General features: G+C 40.2%; 1 protein-coding gene across 2 annotated transcripts in view; it reads left to right on the forward strand.

The window, feature by feature from the left end:
• The window catches only part of znf385c (zinc finger protein 385C), a 144,969-nt gene that overhangs the window by 66,226 nt on the left and 59,257 nt on the right, over nt 1–19,486 (forward strand). Inside the window, exon 1 of one of the 2 annotated variants that reach the window (XM_077558791.1) lies at nt 5,012–5,244. The exons of the other annotated variant lie outside the window; for it this stretch is intronic. Coding sequence (XP_077414917.1) covers nt 5,205–5,244 — 40 coding nt within the window. The 5' untranslated portion in view covers nt 5,012–5,204. Of the gene's footprint in view, nt 1–5,011; nt 5,245–19,486 lie in introns of those variants that run through there. 2 annotated transcript variants of the gene reach the window in all.

Here is a 19,486-nt window from a genome sequence, read left to right on the forward strand (position 1 = left end):
AGGGGGCGGTCCTAAGCGTGTCTTGGGTTGGGTTGGACTCCGCCGTTGCAAACTGCCTTTCAATGGTCGAGTGGGCGGGTCGGCGAACAAGGAAGTCTCGCCGACTTGCATGGAGAGCTCCAGCAATGACCTGTCATCTGTCCACTGTCACCTCGACTTGTTGTCAAGCAACTCCAAGTTGCAATCTGCCATTTCTATATTTTGCCACAAGTTCTTTTTTTGGTGTGTTTTCTCATCTTTACTAAAAGGCACTTGGAACTTTCTTCAGTCGCACAATAAACTTCAAAATGCATGGTATGACATTGATTGAAAACATTTAATAAAGTTGTGGACGTGCATGGTATTCTTTGTGTGGGGTTAGGTTCCAGAAATGAATGAAAGGTACAGCAAACGCTGATTATGGCTACCCTGAGCAAACATATGCAACCAAGAAGTTTTAACATGATTTATTTAAGCCAAAAGAGCAGAAAATGGTGTCAAAAAAGGAAGTAACAAAGGATGACATTGCCAAAAGGTCGACAAGGTAAACACAGAACTCACAAAAGGAGGTGAACACAGTACAACAGATTTAAGCATACCGGTACCAAACACGAACACAAAAGGCAGAAAACAAGAAACTGAAAATCACATATTCACATACTTGAACAATGACTGACGGTAAAAACAATTTGGTCGGACAAGCTGGACAAGGAGCAAACACAACAGAAAAACAATTCTTTAGTAAAACCCGTAACAAATGTTTAAGAAAACAAAAAAATCATTGACAATCGAATTATACTCGGGTATATGAAAAACTAAGTTCCACTGAAGAGCTACCAAAGTGAGGCAGGAATCTCCCAAAACGAATGAACTTGTTGAACACTACTTATCAAGATTTGACTGTGGCGTGACAGCTTGACCTTCTCTACTCACCGTGGATACTTGGCTCTCGGCAACCCCAACCGGCTGAATCCTCTCACTGTTAACAACCAAAGACGATTTTTATTTGCTCTGCGGAGCTGTTGTTTCTCATAGCTGTGAAACGAGATGACCAGCCAACACTGAGATGATTGGATTTTCTTTGTACTTCAGTTGTGATTCACCCCAGTGGCGGCGGCAACATAATGGGTGTCAAGGCTTTGGTGCTTTTTATTGAGCTAAAAGCGAGGAATACAGCAGCTCGAGGGAAGATGAGAGGCATGTGGGGGTAACTAACGGGGTGAAGGCTGGATCAGAAAGCAGAATTGATCTCATTTTCTACCCGTAAACCAACAGCTAATAAACATAAGGCACCATTAAACACTTTAGTTCTTGATCACATGTAATGAGCATGTCAGAGAAATAAGATGAGTTGGCGGGCTCGGAATCGCTAGCCACCAGTCTACATATTAACTAAGTGCTACTTCTTGTCAAACAGAACCAAAAAAAAGATGCACCACAGCAGTCACAGGAGATCTACATCTCAGTCGGCTGGCTGGATAGCTAGCTCGCACGAAGACATAACATAATCACAAATAGATGAACTGAAATGCATGACACCAGTCACAGTAATCATGTCCTTTATTTACAAAAAGAACAAATGCTAACCAAGCATCAGCTTGATTGCTTGCTAGCACGAAAAGCTAACTTGCTAATTTACAAGGGTACTCCTATTTAAACAGCACAAACTTATGGAGTCAAATCCTCCGCGCCCCAAACAGGGATGATTCATATCAAAGTTGTCTGTCTATAAGAACAAGGGAAAAACAGGAGTTAGCCGGAGCAGCTAGCAAGACCAGCCAGTGGGAGTTAGCTGAGCCATAGGCTGGATCGAGCCGCTAGTCAAGTCAAGTCAAGTCATCTTTATTTATATAGCAGTGGAAGAAGCTAGTAAAAGCTTTCGAGAGCAAAGCAGAGGGTGGCAAGTGGCGGGAGCCCGAATCACGGGACTCAGCAACGACCACCTGCAGGTGCCAGCTGTGGAAGGTAAGCGGTGGTCAAGCCATTGCTTTCCACTTTAGCTGTAAGCAGGGCCAATTAATACGATTCCAGTGGTTTCAATTTTAAACTGTTCAGCTCATTACCAAAGAGTCAGCAGTCCCATTCAAAATTTCCGCGGGAATTTTTCTAGTTATACACTATGCCTTTAAATTGAAATGATTCGATTCGATCAAAACAGATTTTCCGATTCAAATTTCTTATTTGTTACATCCCTAATTGTCACTCAGTGTTTTTGTTAAACATCGCAAACAGACACTCAAATGCATCATAGCTGTCAATGAAGATTCAAATAATAAAAAAAAATGTCTACAAGAAAAAGTGCTAACAAATAGCCGCCTGGCTAGCAAGCTAGCGTGAGAGGCTAATTTGGTAGTCAACGTCTTCACTCTGTGGTCTCTGTCAAAAACAGATGGACTGAAATGCATGACACCAGTCACAGAAAACAAAGTCCTTTGTTTACAAGAAGCTACTAAATGATCATGACACAAGTACTTGGACACCAACAGAACACAGTTAATTAGTTGATGTTGTCTGAAATGAGGTCTATTGAGGTGCGGGACATGATGATGGAATAACGATCACAAATCCTGGATACGATGGTGATAGGTGACAAATCCAGATTGTTATTTCTGGATGTTGGGCACAGCCAAGAAACATTCTTGCTGCAGCCGACGGAAAAAGGAAAAAAGAGATACAAGACGAAGAGTGAGATGGATATACAGCACACTTGGAGCAGACAAAGCTGGAGCGAAGAAGAAGCCGCACATGGAGAGGCGGAGAGGGAGACATTTAACGCTGTAATTAAGTTCCTGATAGCACCCTTGCTGCCCTGGCGTGGCTCCAGGACAGCTCAGCACTGCACCAAGGCTCTTCAACAATACAATAACGCACGCAATTACAAACACACTCAACACGCAGCATAAGAACAAACACAAATCAAACACTCCTTCAATGTGCGTCATGGAGTGATGCATCTTAGCTGAAAAGAGGAGAGGTTACGGCGGTGAAGGAGAGGAATCGTCGCTCATATTCGCTCTGCCTGTCTGTCATGTGCATACACACACATTTGCACGCACACAGACACACGGATACGACACTGCTGCCTTGATGTCAACAAAGGCCGAAAGCGGAACTGATTCTCACGTTTTACGACTGTGCCCGTTTTTTGCCTCATTTAAAGTTTGAAAGGATTCTGATTCGAGCGTGACATCGTAGACAAGAGTGTGATATTGTAGCACAGCATCTGGCACTGCATAATTAGAGCGGGACATCGTAGGGCTTTGAACGTAATGTGACATTGTAGCATGTCATCATAGCGTGATGCCGTAGCATAACGTAGCTGTGTGGCGTCATTGTGGCATTACATTTTATGGCGTTAGAACGTGGCCTTATGCAATGATGATGACATGTCGAATCGGTAAGATTACCGAATGAATACTGAGCTCTCTCAGTAAAAAAAGAAGAAAAGAATGTGGCGTTATGATGTGACGTTATGTCATGGCGTCGTTGTGGCGGTATATCGTGGCGTCACATTCTAGTGCTACTTGGTAGCGTGACTTCATAGCTCTATGTTGTAGCTCTACTATTGGATTGTTGCATCATAGTGTCACATAGTAGCATTACATTGTAGCGTTACATCGTACCTCCACATTATAGTTATAATATTGTCGTGTTATATCATGTAACGTTACCACGTAGTGTTACACCATATAGCCTAGTGTTACATTAGTCAGGTTTCCATCCAAATGTTTTGAAATTTTTATGCGAATTTGGTGAAAATACGCAAAATGGACATGCGACTTATGCCCGTTTCCTTCCGCTCGTTTTGCAAATATGTGCCGCGAGATGACGTTTGTGGTGACGGAACTTTGGGACAATGGGAAGTTCCAGGTGGGGATGTTGGTTTTGACGGATGGAACGGAAGTAGTTTGTCTTCCCTCCCGCATGTAAGTGAAGTTTGTCGTTACATTGAGAGCTGATATTAATAAAGCCATCTAAAATTGCATTCATGGTTTTTTCTTTAATTAAATATAGAAAGAATCGTGTTTTTTCATCTCCCCAAACATATCTTACTTTATCATCCGCCATTTATTGTGACTACAAACGTGCGTGTGACGTATTATCGGTCAAAACGTGCGACGTATATCCGGTCTTGTAGCTTGTTTGCAAAACCTGTTTCCATCGCCAAAATGCGCATTTTCCTTTTTTCGCTATGCTTCAAAAACCATCTCCTCCAAGCGTAAAAACTTTTTGGGGCGAATTTTTGGCCTTTTTGCGAATTTCTGGCGTTTCCATTTAGTTTCTTTTTCGCAATTCTTGAAAATTTGAATAAAAATAGGTGGATGGAAACTAGTTTTGTTCCGATATCAGGTTTTTTTTTGCCACCGATGCCGATTCCGATACCCAGCTTTACCGATACCTAAGTTGTTGTTTTCTTCTCAGAATGAAAAAGCTGCCCTGCCATTGGTTCAGAACAAGGGCCAATAGGATATGTTGGCTCGGCATGCAGTGAACATGTTACACATCAGTGAATGTTGTGCATAATAAGCAAGACACAAGATGCTGCATCCAAAGTCCTAGCGTCAGAATTAATGGTATCGGCATGTTATTTGTTAGTACTATCGGACACCACTGTTTTAATGCAGTATCGGGGCCTCTGCCGATACCAATATCGATATTGAAACAACACTAGTGGAAATCCACTTATTGTAACATTACATCGTCGCTATACATCTTGGCCCTAAGATTGTGCAGTTACATCATGGTCTAACATAGTGATGTTACATTGCTAACGTTAAATCGTAGTATTACATCATAGCATTAACAACCAACGGTGGAAATAGAAAATGCCCACAACAAAAACTGGTAGAAATGAGGCTAAGCACTCTTTCAGAGACATTACGTTCATCAGTCATCTGTACTGTTGTCCAGGTAGTGAGAGAGGGAGAGAGAGAGCGAGCGAGGGGAGTCAGAGAAAGAGAGAGAGAGGCAGAGGAGGTCTGGGCTGTTCCGCTCTTTTCCTCTCTTCCGCCTCATTCATTCCTCGCCTCCGTCAAGCTGAGACGAGCAGCGAGCGACAGCGGGAGGGTTTTTAACTGAGGATACGGCGCTGACTGGACACCAATAGGAGTGGCGGGGGGGCGGTTGTCGCGGCACGGATACGTCAAACCCGGGAGGGGACGCTCCGACACCGGGCGTAAACGCGTCTGGAAACATTTGTGCTCCCCGTGGAGGCGGCCAAGTACATGCGAGTGACACACCGACACGCCGCCGCCATGCTCATCGGTGAGTCCGCTGCTCTTAATTATTAAACACACAAAAAGTCCCCTGAATTTGTCCTCATTAATAAACAACTGTTTACAATGGGACATGCTCATTGTGATGTTCAAGAGACTGCACAGCATCCTCCTCTTTTACTTGAGCCACGCCAGGAACTTTATGTTCCATTTTGGTAGAAAATCATAAAGTAAATAAAAAGTTTAATATGCTAAATAATGGCTATATTCCACTAAAATATTAAATAAAACTCACTGGCCCATCAAAATTACCATTCACTATATATCACTCACCATTCAGCCAGAATGGGGGGGGGGGATTAACTATATTGTATGGAACGTATAATCACCAAAAACATACTTCATGTATATGAAAACAAGCTGTTTATTTTGATTATATTCAGATTCACTAAAAATAATGAATGAATCTCACTTGTCCTTAAAATTATCATTTGGCTCAATTTTTTTTTTTTTATTGAAACAAGGCACTAATTTTGTATTTTTTATATGGAATGTGCAATCAATTGTTAAATTACAATAGGCTAGTTAGTAAATATTACACAATATTTATAAGGCTTCCTTGAGCATATGTGCTTTAGTTCAAACAAATATTGTGCTTTTAATTAATTTGTCATTAAATCACATGAAGAGATAATGTTATGTTAGTATGGAAAAACGGTCATATTTAAAAAATAAATTATATATAAATATATGAAAATGTGAAACATAAATTAATTTCATTAATGATTCTGACAATGGCAATCAGATCTAGATTCTGAATAGTTTTTGCTTTTAAAAAAAATGTATTTATTTGGCTTTTATTGATACAAGGTGACCTCTGAGAAAACAAAGGTGGGCATTTTGTCACTTTGGCTTTTTCTTGTTTATCATCTTGCTACACAAGCACAAATCGTGCAATTTTTCCAGGATGGTGGTGTCATTTTGCCCGACTGAACCTGACAAATTCCTACGAAAGGCTGCTGTCGATTTTCAGGGCTTCGTCGGGCCTGCGACGCTAGCAAATGGACGCCGCCGCAACAGACGTGCGAGCAAGCCAACAAGAACAGTTGATTTTGCATCGTTATGTCCTTTTTTGGGGGACTCGCTAGGCAAACACTGATTTTTGGTGGGGGTTGGGGGCTAGGTGGGGGCTTCATTGGAAGGCACCCCTGCCGCCCCTCCAGGCAGGCATCGTACTTAATGGGCTGTGGGAGGGCTGATTACAGGCCAGTCCCTCGGGGAGTGGGTGCCATTTTCCATCTTCTCGTTGATCGGGGAGGGTAATCTGCACTAAACAGGGGTCCCGGGCTCAATCACAGCTAATTACTTGGGCGGGGGGGAGGTGTTGGTGAGTGGGGTTAGAGTTACAAGCAGGCCTGGGAGAGAGCTTAGCAGCAAATGAGCGGACTTAGGGCGTAAGATGACGTGTTCCTTAACTCGCTGAGATTTTTTTCTCTCAATATTAACACGTCTAGACGCTGATTTAAACCAGTCAAAAACGTTACAGCCTAAAATGGCCGCCACGCAATTCAAGTGTTTTGCGTGGGATTTAAATAGGAAGGACAAACACGCATTCGAGTTGAGAACACTCATCAGCTCAAATCAAACACTTGCTAGGACACACCTCTTAAAGGCACACACCCAGCAAACAAGTGCTATAACGTACAATCATTACACTTTATTAGAACAATTTATTTACCGTCGCCATATCATGCTTCACTTTTTTTTTGTCTTTGCTGTTTCGCCGATATTGTAACAATTATTTTTCCACACATCTGCCGTTTGCCACAACTGACGACGAGTTACTCAAAACAGATTAGTGAACGGTTTACCCAGTTAGAAGCCAGCCAACTCTACACTCTCATTGGCTGACTCGACGTCCATCAACCAGCCAGGCCCCGCCTTTTAAAGTCAGACACATTCAGTCACAGCTACATCTACAGTAAGGATGGCAACCCCAAGTGGACAAAATTAATACCTGCATAATCATACATAAACCTTTAAAATATATACTTCATCTGTCGCGGGGGTGGTCTGGAATGTAACCCTGTGATGAACAAGCCATTCTCGCCCTCCGCTGCTTAAAATGGTGGTCGGAGATTGAACAAATAGGGGTTAGGTTCATTAGACGGTAACAAGGCTTCCTTCCGCTGCCGTTCAACGTGGGTAAACACCTGTTTCTTTGCTAGTTTACAAAAATCAACTGTGAAGGGAATAACTTCATTAGTGTGTTCCAAACTCACAAGTCTACTTTGTGTGTGTGTGTGTGTGTGTCTTTTTCCTTCTATTTGTAACATAACCCCGCACACCTCATATGTGTATTCTTGTCTTTCTATCTTTGTGTGGCCCAACCCACTTATACTGTGTGTGTGAGATTACATCTGCATGTGTGTGTGTGTGTGTGTTTAGTCTTTTTTTGTTACATAGTGGGGCCAACATTTCGGGATTTCACAGAGTTGTGGGGCCCACCCGTCCATGTGGGGCCATTTTGCTGGACCCCACAATTTTAGGGTAAAGACTTGGTTTTAGAGTTTAGGTTTGAATTGGGTTATGGTTGAGGTTAGGGTAAGGAATAGGGGGAAGCAATCATTGTTGATGGTTGGGGTTAGGGGAAGGGGCTAGGAAATGCATAATGTCAATGAGATGGCCCCACAAAGACAGTAAAACAAACTTGTGTGTGTGTGTGTGTGTGTGTGTGTGTGTGTGTGTGTGTGTGTGTGTGTGTGTGTGTGTGTGTGTGTGTGTGTGTGCGCGTGCGTGCGTGCTCGGGTTTATATCGCATCAGGGGGACCATTTTCTGGGTTTAGTATCTTTGTGGGGACATGGTGTCCTTGTGGGGACATTTTGGTGGACCCCATGAGTCCAAACCTCTTTTTGAGGTTCAAAACTTGGTTTTAGAGTTTAGGTTTGAATTGGGTATGGGTTGGGGTTAGGGTAAGGGTTTGGGTAAGGCAGTCAGTTGTGATGGTTAGGGTAAGGGTCTAGGAAATGCATTATGTCAATGAGATGTCCCCACTAAACATGTAAACCCAAACGTGTGCGTGTGTCTTTGTCTTTGCTAATGTATCTATTTCAAAGCGTCTTTGGGTGTTTAGAAATTCCCTATATAAATCTGATTTATTATTATTATTATTATTATTACTATTACATTATGGGCCCCTATACACCCCTTTTTCCCCTGGCTTAACTACCATTGTGGGGACCGACTTGTCCTTGTGGGGACACGTTCAGACATCTTTTTGAGGGCCAAGACTTGGTTTTAGAGTTTTGGTTTGAATTGGATTTTGGTTGGGGTTAGGATTAGGCAATCAATTGTGATGGTTAAGGTTAGGATAAAGGGCTAGGAAATGCATTGTGTCAATGAGCTGTCCCCACCAAGATACAAAGACATACGCGTGTTGTGTTCTTGTCTTTCTGTCTTTACGTGTCATAGCCCACTTTTACAATGAGTGTGTGTATGTATGCACTTGTATACAACTTTATCTACAGTATCTGCACAACCCGTGACAACACACTTTTTAAACTGCAGTGTCATTTTTCTTTGCTGGGACATTTAGGCTGGAAATGTGACTGCGTGTGTGACTGCGTGCGTGCGTGCGTGCGCGTGTGTGCCTAGCAAGAAGTGCACACACTCAAACACAAAATCAGATGCGATGCTGGATGATGGATGGATGAACCTACCGAGCCTCGGCGTTCATCGTCGTCGGGCCTGAGGCGTGAAGGTGGCTGCTCGCACAGGCACACGCACGCACGCACGCACGCACGCACGCACGCACAGTTTTATTAGCTTGACAAACAGCACTGCAGTCAAATTGTGTTATCTTTCGTCCCCGCAGTGTTTGCAGCATCTATCAAAACCTAAATATGCAGGATCATAATAATAAGAATGACGCATGTCATATTTATTGTCACCTTAACTGAAGTGTTGTATGCTAACGTTCTGCTCTTGTCCTACATTTTGATGTATTTATCCGAATGCTGGCGGTGTTGCTATTGTCACACGTCTCTGCGATGTGGTTTGATGGTTTCGCGCGTCCCCGGGGAGACAAAAGAGTCCAGCAGGTGACGGCAGTTTTTTTTTTCCTTTCTTGGAAACTCATCAGCATCCTCTGATGTTGTGTGCTTTTCACGGGCTCTTTGCGAGAGTCGTCACTCGCAATGCAACGCGCTTTCATTTGGCATCTGGTTGGTAATCAGTGAGTCTTTATAGAATGGTGGCTCGTATATGGTCGGTTTAGCTGACACTTTGTACAACAATGAATAGGGATGGACTGTGAATTCGGTGTAATTTCATGACATTATATACAGACATAACAGTCAGAATTGAGGAAAAAATATATGTACTGTATTAATGAATTTTTAGTTGGATTTGTATAGAAATAAAAATGTATTTTGAATAAAACGTTTTGCTTTAATGTACTCATATGGACTATTTAAAAATATAATGTATATACATATTAACAATAAATGTAAAATAAAATTATGCTGCTGAAAATGTTTGATTAGTTTTAAATGTAATTTATATTAAAAGTTTTGAGTAGAGTCATAAATGTAATTGTAATTGAAATTATTTATGGATGTGATGAAGAAAAATAGAATGTTTAAATAATGAATAATTCAGTTGAATGTTTCATGCTTTATTTTATTTTATTTTTTAACAAAAAACATTATTATTATTATTTTAGTGCAATTTATGTTTTCATTTTAATTACCCAAATTAGTGATTAATTAAAAAAAAATCCAAATGTAAAAAAAAAAGTTTAGGATGTTTTTTAATTGAATTTCTATTAAAGTATTTATTAATACTTTTTATTAGGGATGTTCAATACCACTTCTTTATCACACGGATACCAGTACAAGTACTCAACTATTCCGTCGTCACTGATAGCAAATACCACTAGTACTTTTGATATACAAAATTCCCCTCCAAAAAACAATGACAGATCATTTTAAAGAAATATCTATATATTCCAACATAGCCTTTTTCCTTCAAATTTCATCAAATTAATGGCAATTTTCTATTTTTCTAATTTTTAATTTCATGGATGGATGTATAGTTTCTTGTTGTGAAAATCGGCCACAAGAGGGCGGACACATCATAAGTACAGTATTGATACCTAAGGCCAGGTATCGACCTGATAACGATACCTGTCCTGCGTACTCACCTATTCCCAATTTTTATTTTGAATGTGATTATAAATTACATTATTATCAAATTACAATTATTAAAAACTACTAATGACTATTGAAAGCAATATTTGATGTTTTAATTCAATTCATATTGAAATTAATAGCAATTAAATTAAATAAACAAAGTGAGATGTGGTGAATTTGTGTGGAAGCAAGGTAAAAATTGTGTTCCATTTGTTAAACTCATTTTCACCGTTAGAACCTCTACAGAATCTCAGGTTCTTCCCACTCACAGCTGTTAATATATTGTCATTCATTTGCCTTTTATTGCGCCACCTACTGGAAGCCGGACATGTCTTTAAGTGTTTACAACCGCCTTTAATTGCTTGAAATGTCCCCATTTCTATTCTGCTGTGTTGTAGTGCAGGACAATATTGTCAACGCACATACACATGTTCTTCATATGTAACACACAGTGGCCCCTTGGGGTCCCCTTGGCCCGCCCGTCCCCTTTTTTTGGGGGGTGAGAAAATGGCGTCTGTGAGTGACAGTTGTAGTCATTGGTTTGAAGTGACGTCTCTCCTTTGATTGGCCCGTGTGCTGCTGAAGTGACGGCTTCTGGATGCCGCCAGCCGTACGCGCGTATGTGTGAGGCCGAGTGAGGGGGGGGGCTCTGACAACATGAGTAATGGTCCCATGTTGTACCCACACAACACACACACATACACACGCATACAGAGAGTCACTTATCCTCTGGTGCTAAGGCTAAAGACGGAGGCCTTGAGGGTAAAGCGCGGCTACATATCACGTTTCCCGATGCTCCCGAACACACCGTGTGTTTGTGTGCGTGTGCGCACACTTTCCAGATCCATGTCCCGATCCATGTCTTTGAGTGGCCAACGATTCCTCAGCTCGAAGTTCCGACCTTGACTTCAACAAGCAACAGTGACTCGAAGGAGAGCGAGTGAAAAGGGATGTAAAAAGATGAAGGAAGCCATCGATGAATGAATCGAGAAAGGAAAAAAAACGGTTTAAAAAGATTCATTCCAAAAATTAATTACTGTAATAACAACACAGAAATGAAAGAGTGAGCTGCTCTGTTGATAACCAAAACAGCAGCGCCTACCTAGGCTTGTTGACTTGTTTGTAGCTATGTCAGGAGCGGGGAAATAACCCTTTGTGTTCAAAGAGGGTTGTAGCACCGCAGCTATCAATGCTAATTGTTAGCCTATTTATTGTGATTTTTTTTGTTATGTGTTAACATTAAGCTAGCAGAGACATTCTTATGTCAAGGTTGTGTGTTTGTTTTAAACACACGACATGCCATTCTGGTAGTTGTTGAGCTCCAGAGGTGACATAATGGAGGTTGGGACAGGGCATAAGTACAACGGAAAACCAGAGCGCCTCAAATTGGTGTTGTTGCCGACTCCATCATGTTTTCTCGCCGTGTAATTTTTCTGTTTGAAACGTACCGACACAGAATGGTGATATGAAATCGACGGGTGGATTTCTAGCTTCAGACATGGTATCAGAGCCATAAAAGAGGCGGGAAGGGGTCCTTTGTGAAAGAATAGAACCCCGGAGGGGAAAAGCCGACTTTGATAGCAGTATCAAAGGGGCTATGTTTCACTGCTTGAACACTATTACCCAATATAACTCTCTCCCATTTTTTGGCTAATCCTTTATACACACGATTTCCCACCTCTATTATGGCTCCATGCTATGTTGGAAGCTGGAAAATTCACAAGTCAGCTTCAACTATCCCGTCCCTGTTTTAAATTTGTACCTTTCACACAGATCGGCTATCGTTCAGTCAGTCCTCGGCACGCCGGCTCCAGTCTGAAGGCTTACCTTAGCTTGCGTCCACAGCGGCTTATCTTTCGCAAAGCTTTCCTCTTTCATGGAACAAGCGCCTTCATTCCGGGCACAAGCTGATAAGGTTGTCTTTTTAGCCGCGGCTGCACATCCCCCCCACTCGCTACCCCCGTGCCGCTGCCGCGTGTTTATAGGAGAATAGCATCTGATTCCCACGTTGCAAATTTCCCGTATTGATGGCTTACAAAGATGGGAGATGCCTGAAGTGTTGCAGGTGCCGCAAATAGGGAGCGATTAAGCGGGACAAGCTAATTACGGAGTAGAGGATGTGTCATTGGTGGTAGAATTCCAGTCTTGAAGACTCGTGATTGTCAGTGCTCTGTGATGTGACTGGAATTCTATTTTGAAATACAAAGCATTAACCTAATCATAGCTTGAAATCATCATTTAAAAGCCTAACTGGAAACCCAACCCTGCTCTTAAAACACTCATTTGAAACCCGAACCCTGCCACGAAACCCTATTTAATTCTTCGCTACACATCCTTAACCTGGCCCAGAACCCACATTTTAAACAATAACCCTATAAGGGAAACCTTCATTTAAAATACTATGTTAAAACCTTAACTTTGAAACCCTACCCCTAGCTTCAAGCATTAATACAAAACAATGACCTAACCTTTGTTTGAACAGTTAACTGAAACCTCACTTTGACAACTTTGTTTACAAACCCAAACTAGAAACTCTTCAATGCCAAATTTGAAACCCTTGCGCTTGTTCAAAACTCTAATTTGAAAAACAAACTCTTGTCTACAACGTTAACCTTGTCTTTATACCCAAATTTGAAACCCAAAGCATTTTTTTCAAATGCTAAGTTGAAACTCTAACCAACACCTTAACACAGTCTAACCCTCCCTAATCCCAACCCTCTTTTGAAACCCTAACCTAATCTACATGCCCTAATTGAACACTATAACCCTGTCTTGAAACCATAATATGGAACACTGAGTCCCTTGAAACCCCATCCTTGACTTCAAGTCTCCAGCCCTGTCTTGAAACCCTAATTTGACACCTTAGCCCAGTCTTGAAGTCATACTTTGATTCCTTAACCCTTTAGATACTACTATTATAGCAGCCCATCTGTTTTTTTGTATTTTTTCTCGATGGAAAGCTCCACTTCTCTGCTTTCAGAATCCATTGGAATTATGTTGCTAGTGCAAACGGTTGCGGAGTTAAAGTGATTTGAAAAACGTGCGTCATTTCCTGTCGGGGACGACAGGTTCGTATTTTCGGGGTTTCCTGAAACTCTGATTTGAAACCCTCCCATTGTTTTCCAGCCATAATCTGAAACCCAAACCCTGTTTTCACACCCTAAACCAGGCTTGAAGCATGACTGTGACAGCCTGACTCTGTCTTTAAAATGAAAGAAGTCAAGTTTAGAGTTTATCTTTACCTCGTACCCTAATTTGAAACACAAAGAATTTTCTGAAACCTTAACATGGCTTCAAACACTATTTTGAAACTCTATCCCTTGTTTGACACCCTAACTGAAATATTTACAAAATCTTGAGACCCAAAATCTTGAAGTCCTTACTATGCCACCCTAATCTTATCTTAAAACCTGAATTTGAAACCCTTTTCTTCGCTGCAAAGTTGAATCTGAAACCCTTTTTAGAAACACTATTTTGAAACCCTACCCTGACACACTAACCGGGCTTAGAACTAAAGCTCAACCATTTTGAAAATAGTCAAATTTCATTTTTTTCCCCACAGTATTGCAATTGTGATTTAATATATGATTATTTTTTCAAGGTCATCTTCCCATGTGTTTTATCAGATGCAAGCAATAAATTAATCATTATTACAATAGACAATAACAGATTTATTATATGTAAATGTTTTGGTACTTATAGGTTAGTCTTACACTAAAAAAGGAAAATGAACCACAAATTGATATGAAAGGCAGTTTATTTTTATTTTTATTTATCATCAGTTCAAAAGTCATAAATCGGATTACAACAATAATGCAAACAAATCAGGGCTTTAAATCTTCAAATTTCATGAAAAAATAATGTCGACTCCCTCCTAAAGCATTGACCTTATCTTGCTTGACACTATACAATCAAATGAATAAAATATACATAGAGTATGTATAAAAAACAGTGTAGCAACCAAGCGAAATTAAGCCGTTAGTTGTGTTTTTTTCCAAGTGACATAACACTTTTACCGCTGTGTACTATTGAGCGCTTGCTGAATTTGTCTCTTCCGTGGCGATGGGCGCGTGCATCGGCCGATAACGGCGCCGTCACGCCGTGCCGCTCTGATCCCGGAGCTTTTCCATCCCCGTCATGTTCTGGACCAGAGAAGCTCAATTTGTCTCCTTAGATGTGTATTTCCCCTCCTCCTCCTCCTCCCCTTCCTCTCAGGGGAAGTGTGAATTAGATTAGTAAGGCTACGAGAGGTAAGGCCCTTAAAATACTCCCCGATGTTCTGCGAGGAGCCCCGACCTCGCAGATGTGTTTGCCTGAGGCGGATGGCGGCGAGCACGCTGGCAAAGGAGGATTTAGAAGCTCCACAATTTACAATGCCTTCCTTTATTGGAGCATTGATCATCATTGAGCGACTCAAAGCCCTTCAAACCCAAACCAATGCTTAAGGTCCAGGGTTGAGCACTAATTTTAAAACCTACGTTGATTTTGAAACCCTAACTGAAAAATGGTGGAGTTTAACAAAGGACCCTGATAAAAAAAAATCAGTGAATAGTTTTCTTTGGCATTGTTGACATATAATGTAAGGAGTCTTTGGCTGTCGGCGATCAAAGGTAATTGTCGCCGCTGTGGTGTTCTCTGTCTTGATTAGCGCTGTTGTCTGGAGTGTTGTGATCCCCCGCTGTAGTTAAGGCCAGATTACCATCCAATCCTTTTTGTCTCGCCGTGTTGGCGTATGTCAGCCAAAGGTCAGCAAAGCATTTTGTTATCTCGCACATCACTGTACACAATAGACAAGCCGCTTTATTTTTTACATACAGCATTTTAAAAATGCTAATAGCAGGGTTTTTTTTACCAACATGTTCCCGTTCCATTTTCCTTATAAGGCACGTTGATGACCTTACAAATAGAATTTCTATATAAATAAATCGGCATTTAAAAGAAGAATTATTGCACTGAATAATAACAACATTCTTTTTTTCTCGGTCGATAAAAGCAGGTTAGTAAATAAGGCAAAATAAGTAAATGCATCAAATACGGTCATAGAGAAAGTCATCATACCACACAAAATGAGTTATAATGTTGTTAAATGCACACTAATAATGCATTTGAAGCATTTATTTAAACCTTACAAAACATACTGTACATAAACTGACAGAAATTGTATCTTAATGGGCAAATGGACAGATGGGAATGGATACAGTTCGCTTAGAAATGCGTTCTCTCAGCCATTGGTGTCGGCCACTGTTGAGAGTGCTGATAGCTTAAAATAAAGCTGCTTGTATTGGCGCAATACCTGTGCCTCCTAGCGGTACCCATCTCCAGTAAAATGATAAGATAGTAAAAAATGAATAAAAATCCCTGACTTTATTCAGATTAAAAACATAATAACAGCACAATTCTACGGAAGCGTATTGCATTCATTTAAGAGAAAAAAAAGTCCAGTTTTTCTGACTAATTTTTGGGGGGAGCTTTGTTGTTTTGACTATTCTTTTTCTGTTTTATTCTTTTAAAAATCCCCTGTTTTTTTTAGTATTTTTTTTTCAGTTTTTCAGAGTATTTTTTTCCTGTTTTATAAAATAATCATTAGATTTTTTTTCTGAATATTTTTCCCAGTTTTTTTGAATATTTTTTTCCCTGTTTTTTTGAATTTTTTTTTTCTGTTTAAAAAAATTATAATTTCTACTGAAGCGTATTGCATTCACTTGAGAGGAAAAAAATCCTGTTTTTGGGACACATTTTTTGGAGGATTATTTCAGAAAAACAGGGGGGGGAATTATTCGAAAAAAAGAATTATTCAAAAAAAACTGGGAAAAAAAATATTTAAAAAAAACTGGAAAAAAAATACTCAAAAAAACAAAGCTCCCCCCAAAAATTAGTCAGAAAAACAGGACTTTTTCCGAAAAACAGAACACCAGCTCTGTTTTTCGGAGTTGTTTTTTTGACAAGCACACTCGCTAATAGCGGAAGCGGACACTTTACCGCATACCTCCATGTGCAATAAGATGGTCATGTTTACTTACTGGCTCTCAATAAAATATTTAATGTGTATACTGTATTGTGGTTTGTTCTCTAATCTTTGAAGGGAAAACCCCTTTAAAAAAAAATATTCTGAAAAACTGAAAAAAATAATATTCTGAAAAACATAAAAATATTATTTTTTGAAACAGAAAAAAAGTACTAAAAAAATAAGAAAAATATTCAATAAAACAGAAAAAAACTCAAAAAAACAAAGCTCCACCCAAAAATGAGTCAGAAAAACAGGACTATTTTTTCTTCAAGTGAATGCAATACGCTTCTGTAATTTTTAAATAGTGAAATGTTGCAAAAGAAAAAAACATTATACAATACAATATATTAAAATATTGTAAATAAAAAAAATCAAAGTTTTTACAAAATTTTGACAATTTCTTCTAATGTAAAAAGTTTTTTTTAAGCCTGATAAAGTCCTTACACTGTTTCAATGTGATATATACATAAAATAATTGCAATTTCTAAAATGTGAACCGTTTCAAAATTTAAATTTTTAACTTCCCTGTTGTATTTTTAATTCTTACCATTTATATACTTACAAATGATAAACTACCAAATTCATATGCCCACATTTATCATAGGATGAAAATTCGTATCCCCGTCAAATACTGTACAATTAAAGCAGTGCTTGCTTTGTAATACATAAATAATTGATTAATCCCTTGGGAAATTCCCCCCCAAAATTGAAACCTCCATACTACTTGTCCTGCGCACCTTCCCTCCATTAAACTTCTCTGCCTGCCAAGGTAATCAAGCACAAAACACTTGAACTTTCTTTTCAGGCCTGCAGCACATAAAAAGAGAAATGGCCTTTCATGGAGTCTTCAAACATGCAATTGCAGCAAGCGGCATCACAGCATCAAAGAAATGTGTTTAAGTGTCCACCTCACACAGCTCCATTCATCAGCTCCAATGTCACTTTGTTATTCTCCACTCATTCATTGTCATCATGCTGTCTTGCGCAAAGATACTTCAGAAGCATCGTTATAAATTTCTCATACTGTTGTTTTTTTGCTGTGTCTACGTGTTGCTATATAGCACGCGCTTAGCAGTAGCATTTCCCCGACGATTTAGATCCAATCAAGATTTGAAATAATGACGATTTAATGGGGGGCAGCGCCCCTTTAAAAAAAAATGGCCGCCTGTAGCTGCTCATCAATCCCACTGCAGTTTATCCTTACCGTCAGTATATCGAGGAGCCTTCAGCAACTTCGCATCAGGATTAATCCGTCTTTGGGATCTGCCAAGGTCTCCCGGGGAGTTTGGAGGGGCTGGGGGAGTGCGAAAGAGACGCGCCATTTGTCGAGGCCGTCCCCGAGACGCATAGGAAGTTCCACTCTTCAGCCACAGGCGACAGCTCGCTTTGTCGTCTGTCAGCGGGCTCGGCTGACGGCGGGGAGAAGATGTTAGTTTTATTTCTCGCTCGTCGCCCTGAGAGAACCAGTTGAGGAGTAGATAGACGCCAGTTGTTTTCTTTCGAATATTTAACTTCTTCATTTGTACTTTCGAACATCCGCTTCTTCACCACCACTTCCTTATCTTCACCTCGGAACTTCCGAATCTTCACTTCTATCCATCCATTTTCTATATGGCTAATCTGTCTGGATTTGCGGGAGCTGGAGTCTATCCCATCAGACGTCGGGCTAAAATTAGCTGTGATTATAATGTGTCGGTGTGTGGGGTGCTCCGACAAGTTTATATGCAGCACACCACACATATAAAGATTCAGTTTCACCCCTGATCTAGAATCTAGTCCTCCACGACAGAAATCTCAGATGATCAAATGAGATCTAAGAAAAATACAAAAGAGGAAACATAGCAATAACCAGGAAACACGAGACGCAACGTGGAAGAGGACACCTGAGTGGAGGGAATAATGGTGGTCTTGGGGCATTTTAATACAGAAAAGTCTTGAAATAAATAAAATGAAAAGACCAAGGGGGGAAGGAAATCCCGGTGACAGCATGAAAGTGAACTTGATAGTCTGTGAACCTCTGAGTTGAACCAAGACAAAAGCTAATGTCTGGTGTTTTTCAGGTAGTTTTTTTTATTTATGTTTAGTTGAAGCTAGAAGTTTACATACACTGTGCAAAAACACACATTTCATTTTTTGCCTCACTGTCTGAAGTCAAATCCGACTAGTCCTCACCTTTTTCAGGTCAGTCAGGATCACCAAAATTATTTAATTTGGTTAAATGCCACAATAATGAGAGAGATCATTTCTTAGATAATTTTATATGATTTTTCTGCGAGGTCAAAAGTTTACATACATTTCCTTAGTATTGATTACCATTTCCTTTGAACTGCATGAGTTAGGTCAAACATTTTGGGTAACATTTGAAGAGGAATAAAAAATATTTGTCCTATTTGCGTGTTCCAAAACTTGAAGACAGATTTAATGTAAGAAAAAACACCTTTGCAAAAATGATTTTAATCTAACAGAGATCTCTGGACATCGTGACAGTCTCCAATTCATCACTTAACAGGTGGAATTCAGAGCGCCGAATGTGCCTCTTCCGCGTGTAAAATGGCTTCTTATAGTTAAAACCGACCGCCTCTCTTTCATTTGTAGACAAAACATACTCTCTGGGTACTTTTCCATGAGCGATAGCGAAAACAGAGTCAGGGGTGCGTGTTCGAAACAGATTCTGTTCTCAAGGACCAAATGTGTTTTCCCACAGAGAAGGAACTTCTAGACCAAATAATATGTCTCAGCTTAAGGTCAAATTATACTGAGTTCAACACTACTTGCTATCCACGTCTACAAAACATTTCAACAAGGTTAATATAAAGAATTAAAATGTTAACAATGTATAACAATGGTTAATATATGAAATGAAGTATTAAAAATGTTAATAATATCTAACACCTTCCACAAGCTTCTCACAGTACTCTGCGGGAAGGCTGGCCCATTCATCCTGACAGAACTCGCACACGCCTTTTCAGATCCGCCCACAGATTTTTGCTGATTCAGATCAGGGCTTCGTGATAGCCACTCCAAGACATTGACTTTAAAAAAAATGGCAGTATGCTTAGGTTCATTTTCCATTTGGAAGACCCATTTGTGC

The sequence above is a fragment of the Vanacampus margaritifer genome, chromosome 2, assembly GCF_051991255.1.
Source record: "Vanacampus margaritifer isolate UIUO_Vmar chromosome 2, RoL_Vmar_1.0, whole genome shotgun sequence".
Taxonomy (NCBI): Eukaryota; Metazoa; Chordata; class Actinopteri; order Syngnathiformes; family Syngnathidae; genus Vanacampus; species Vanacampus margaritifer.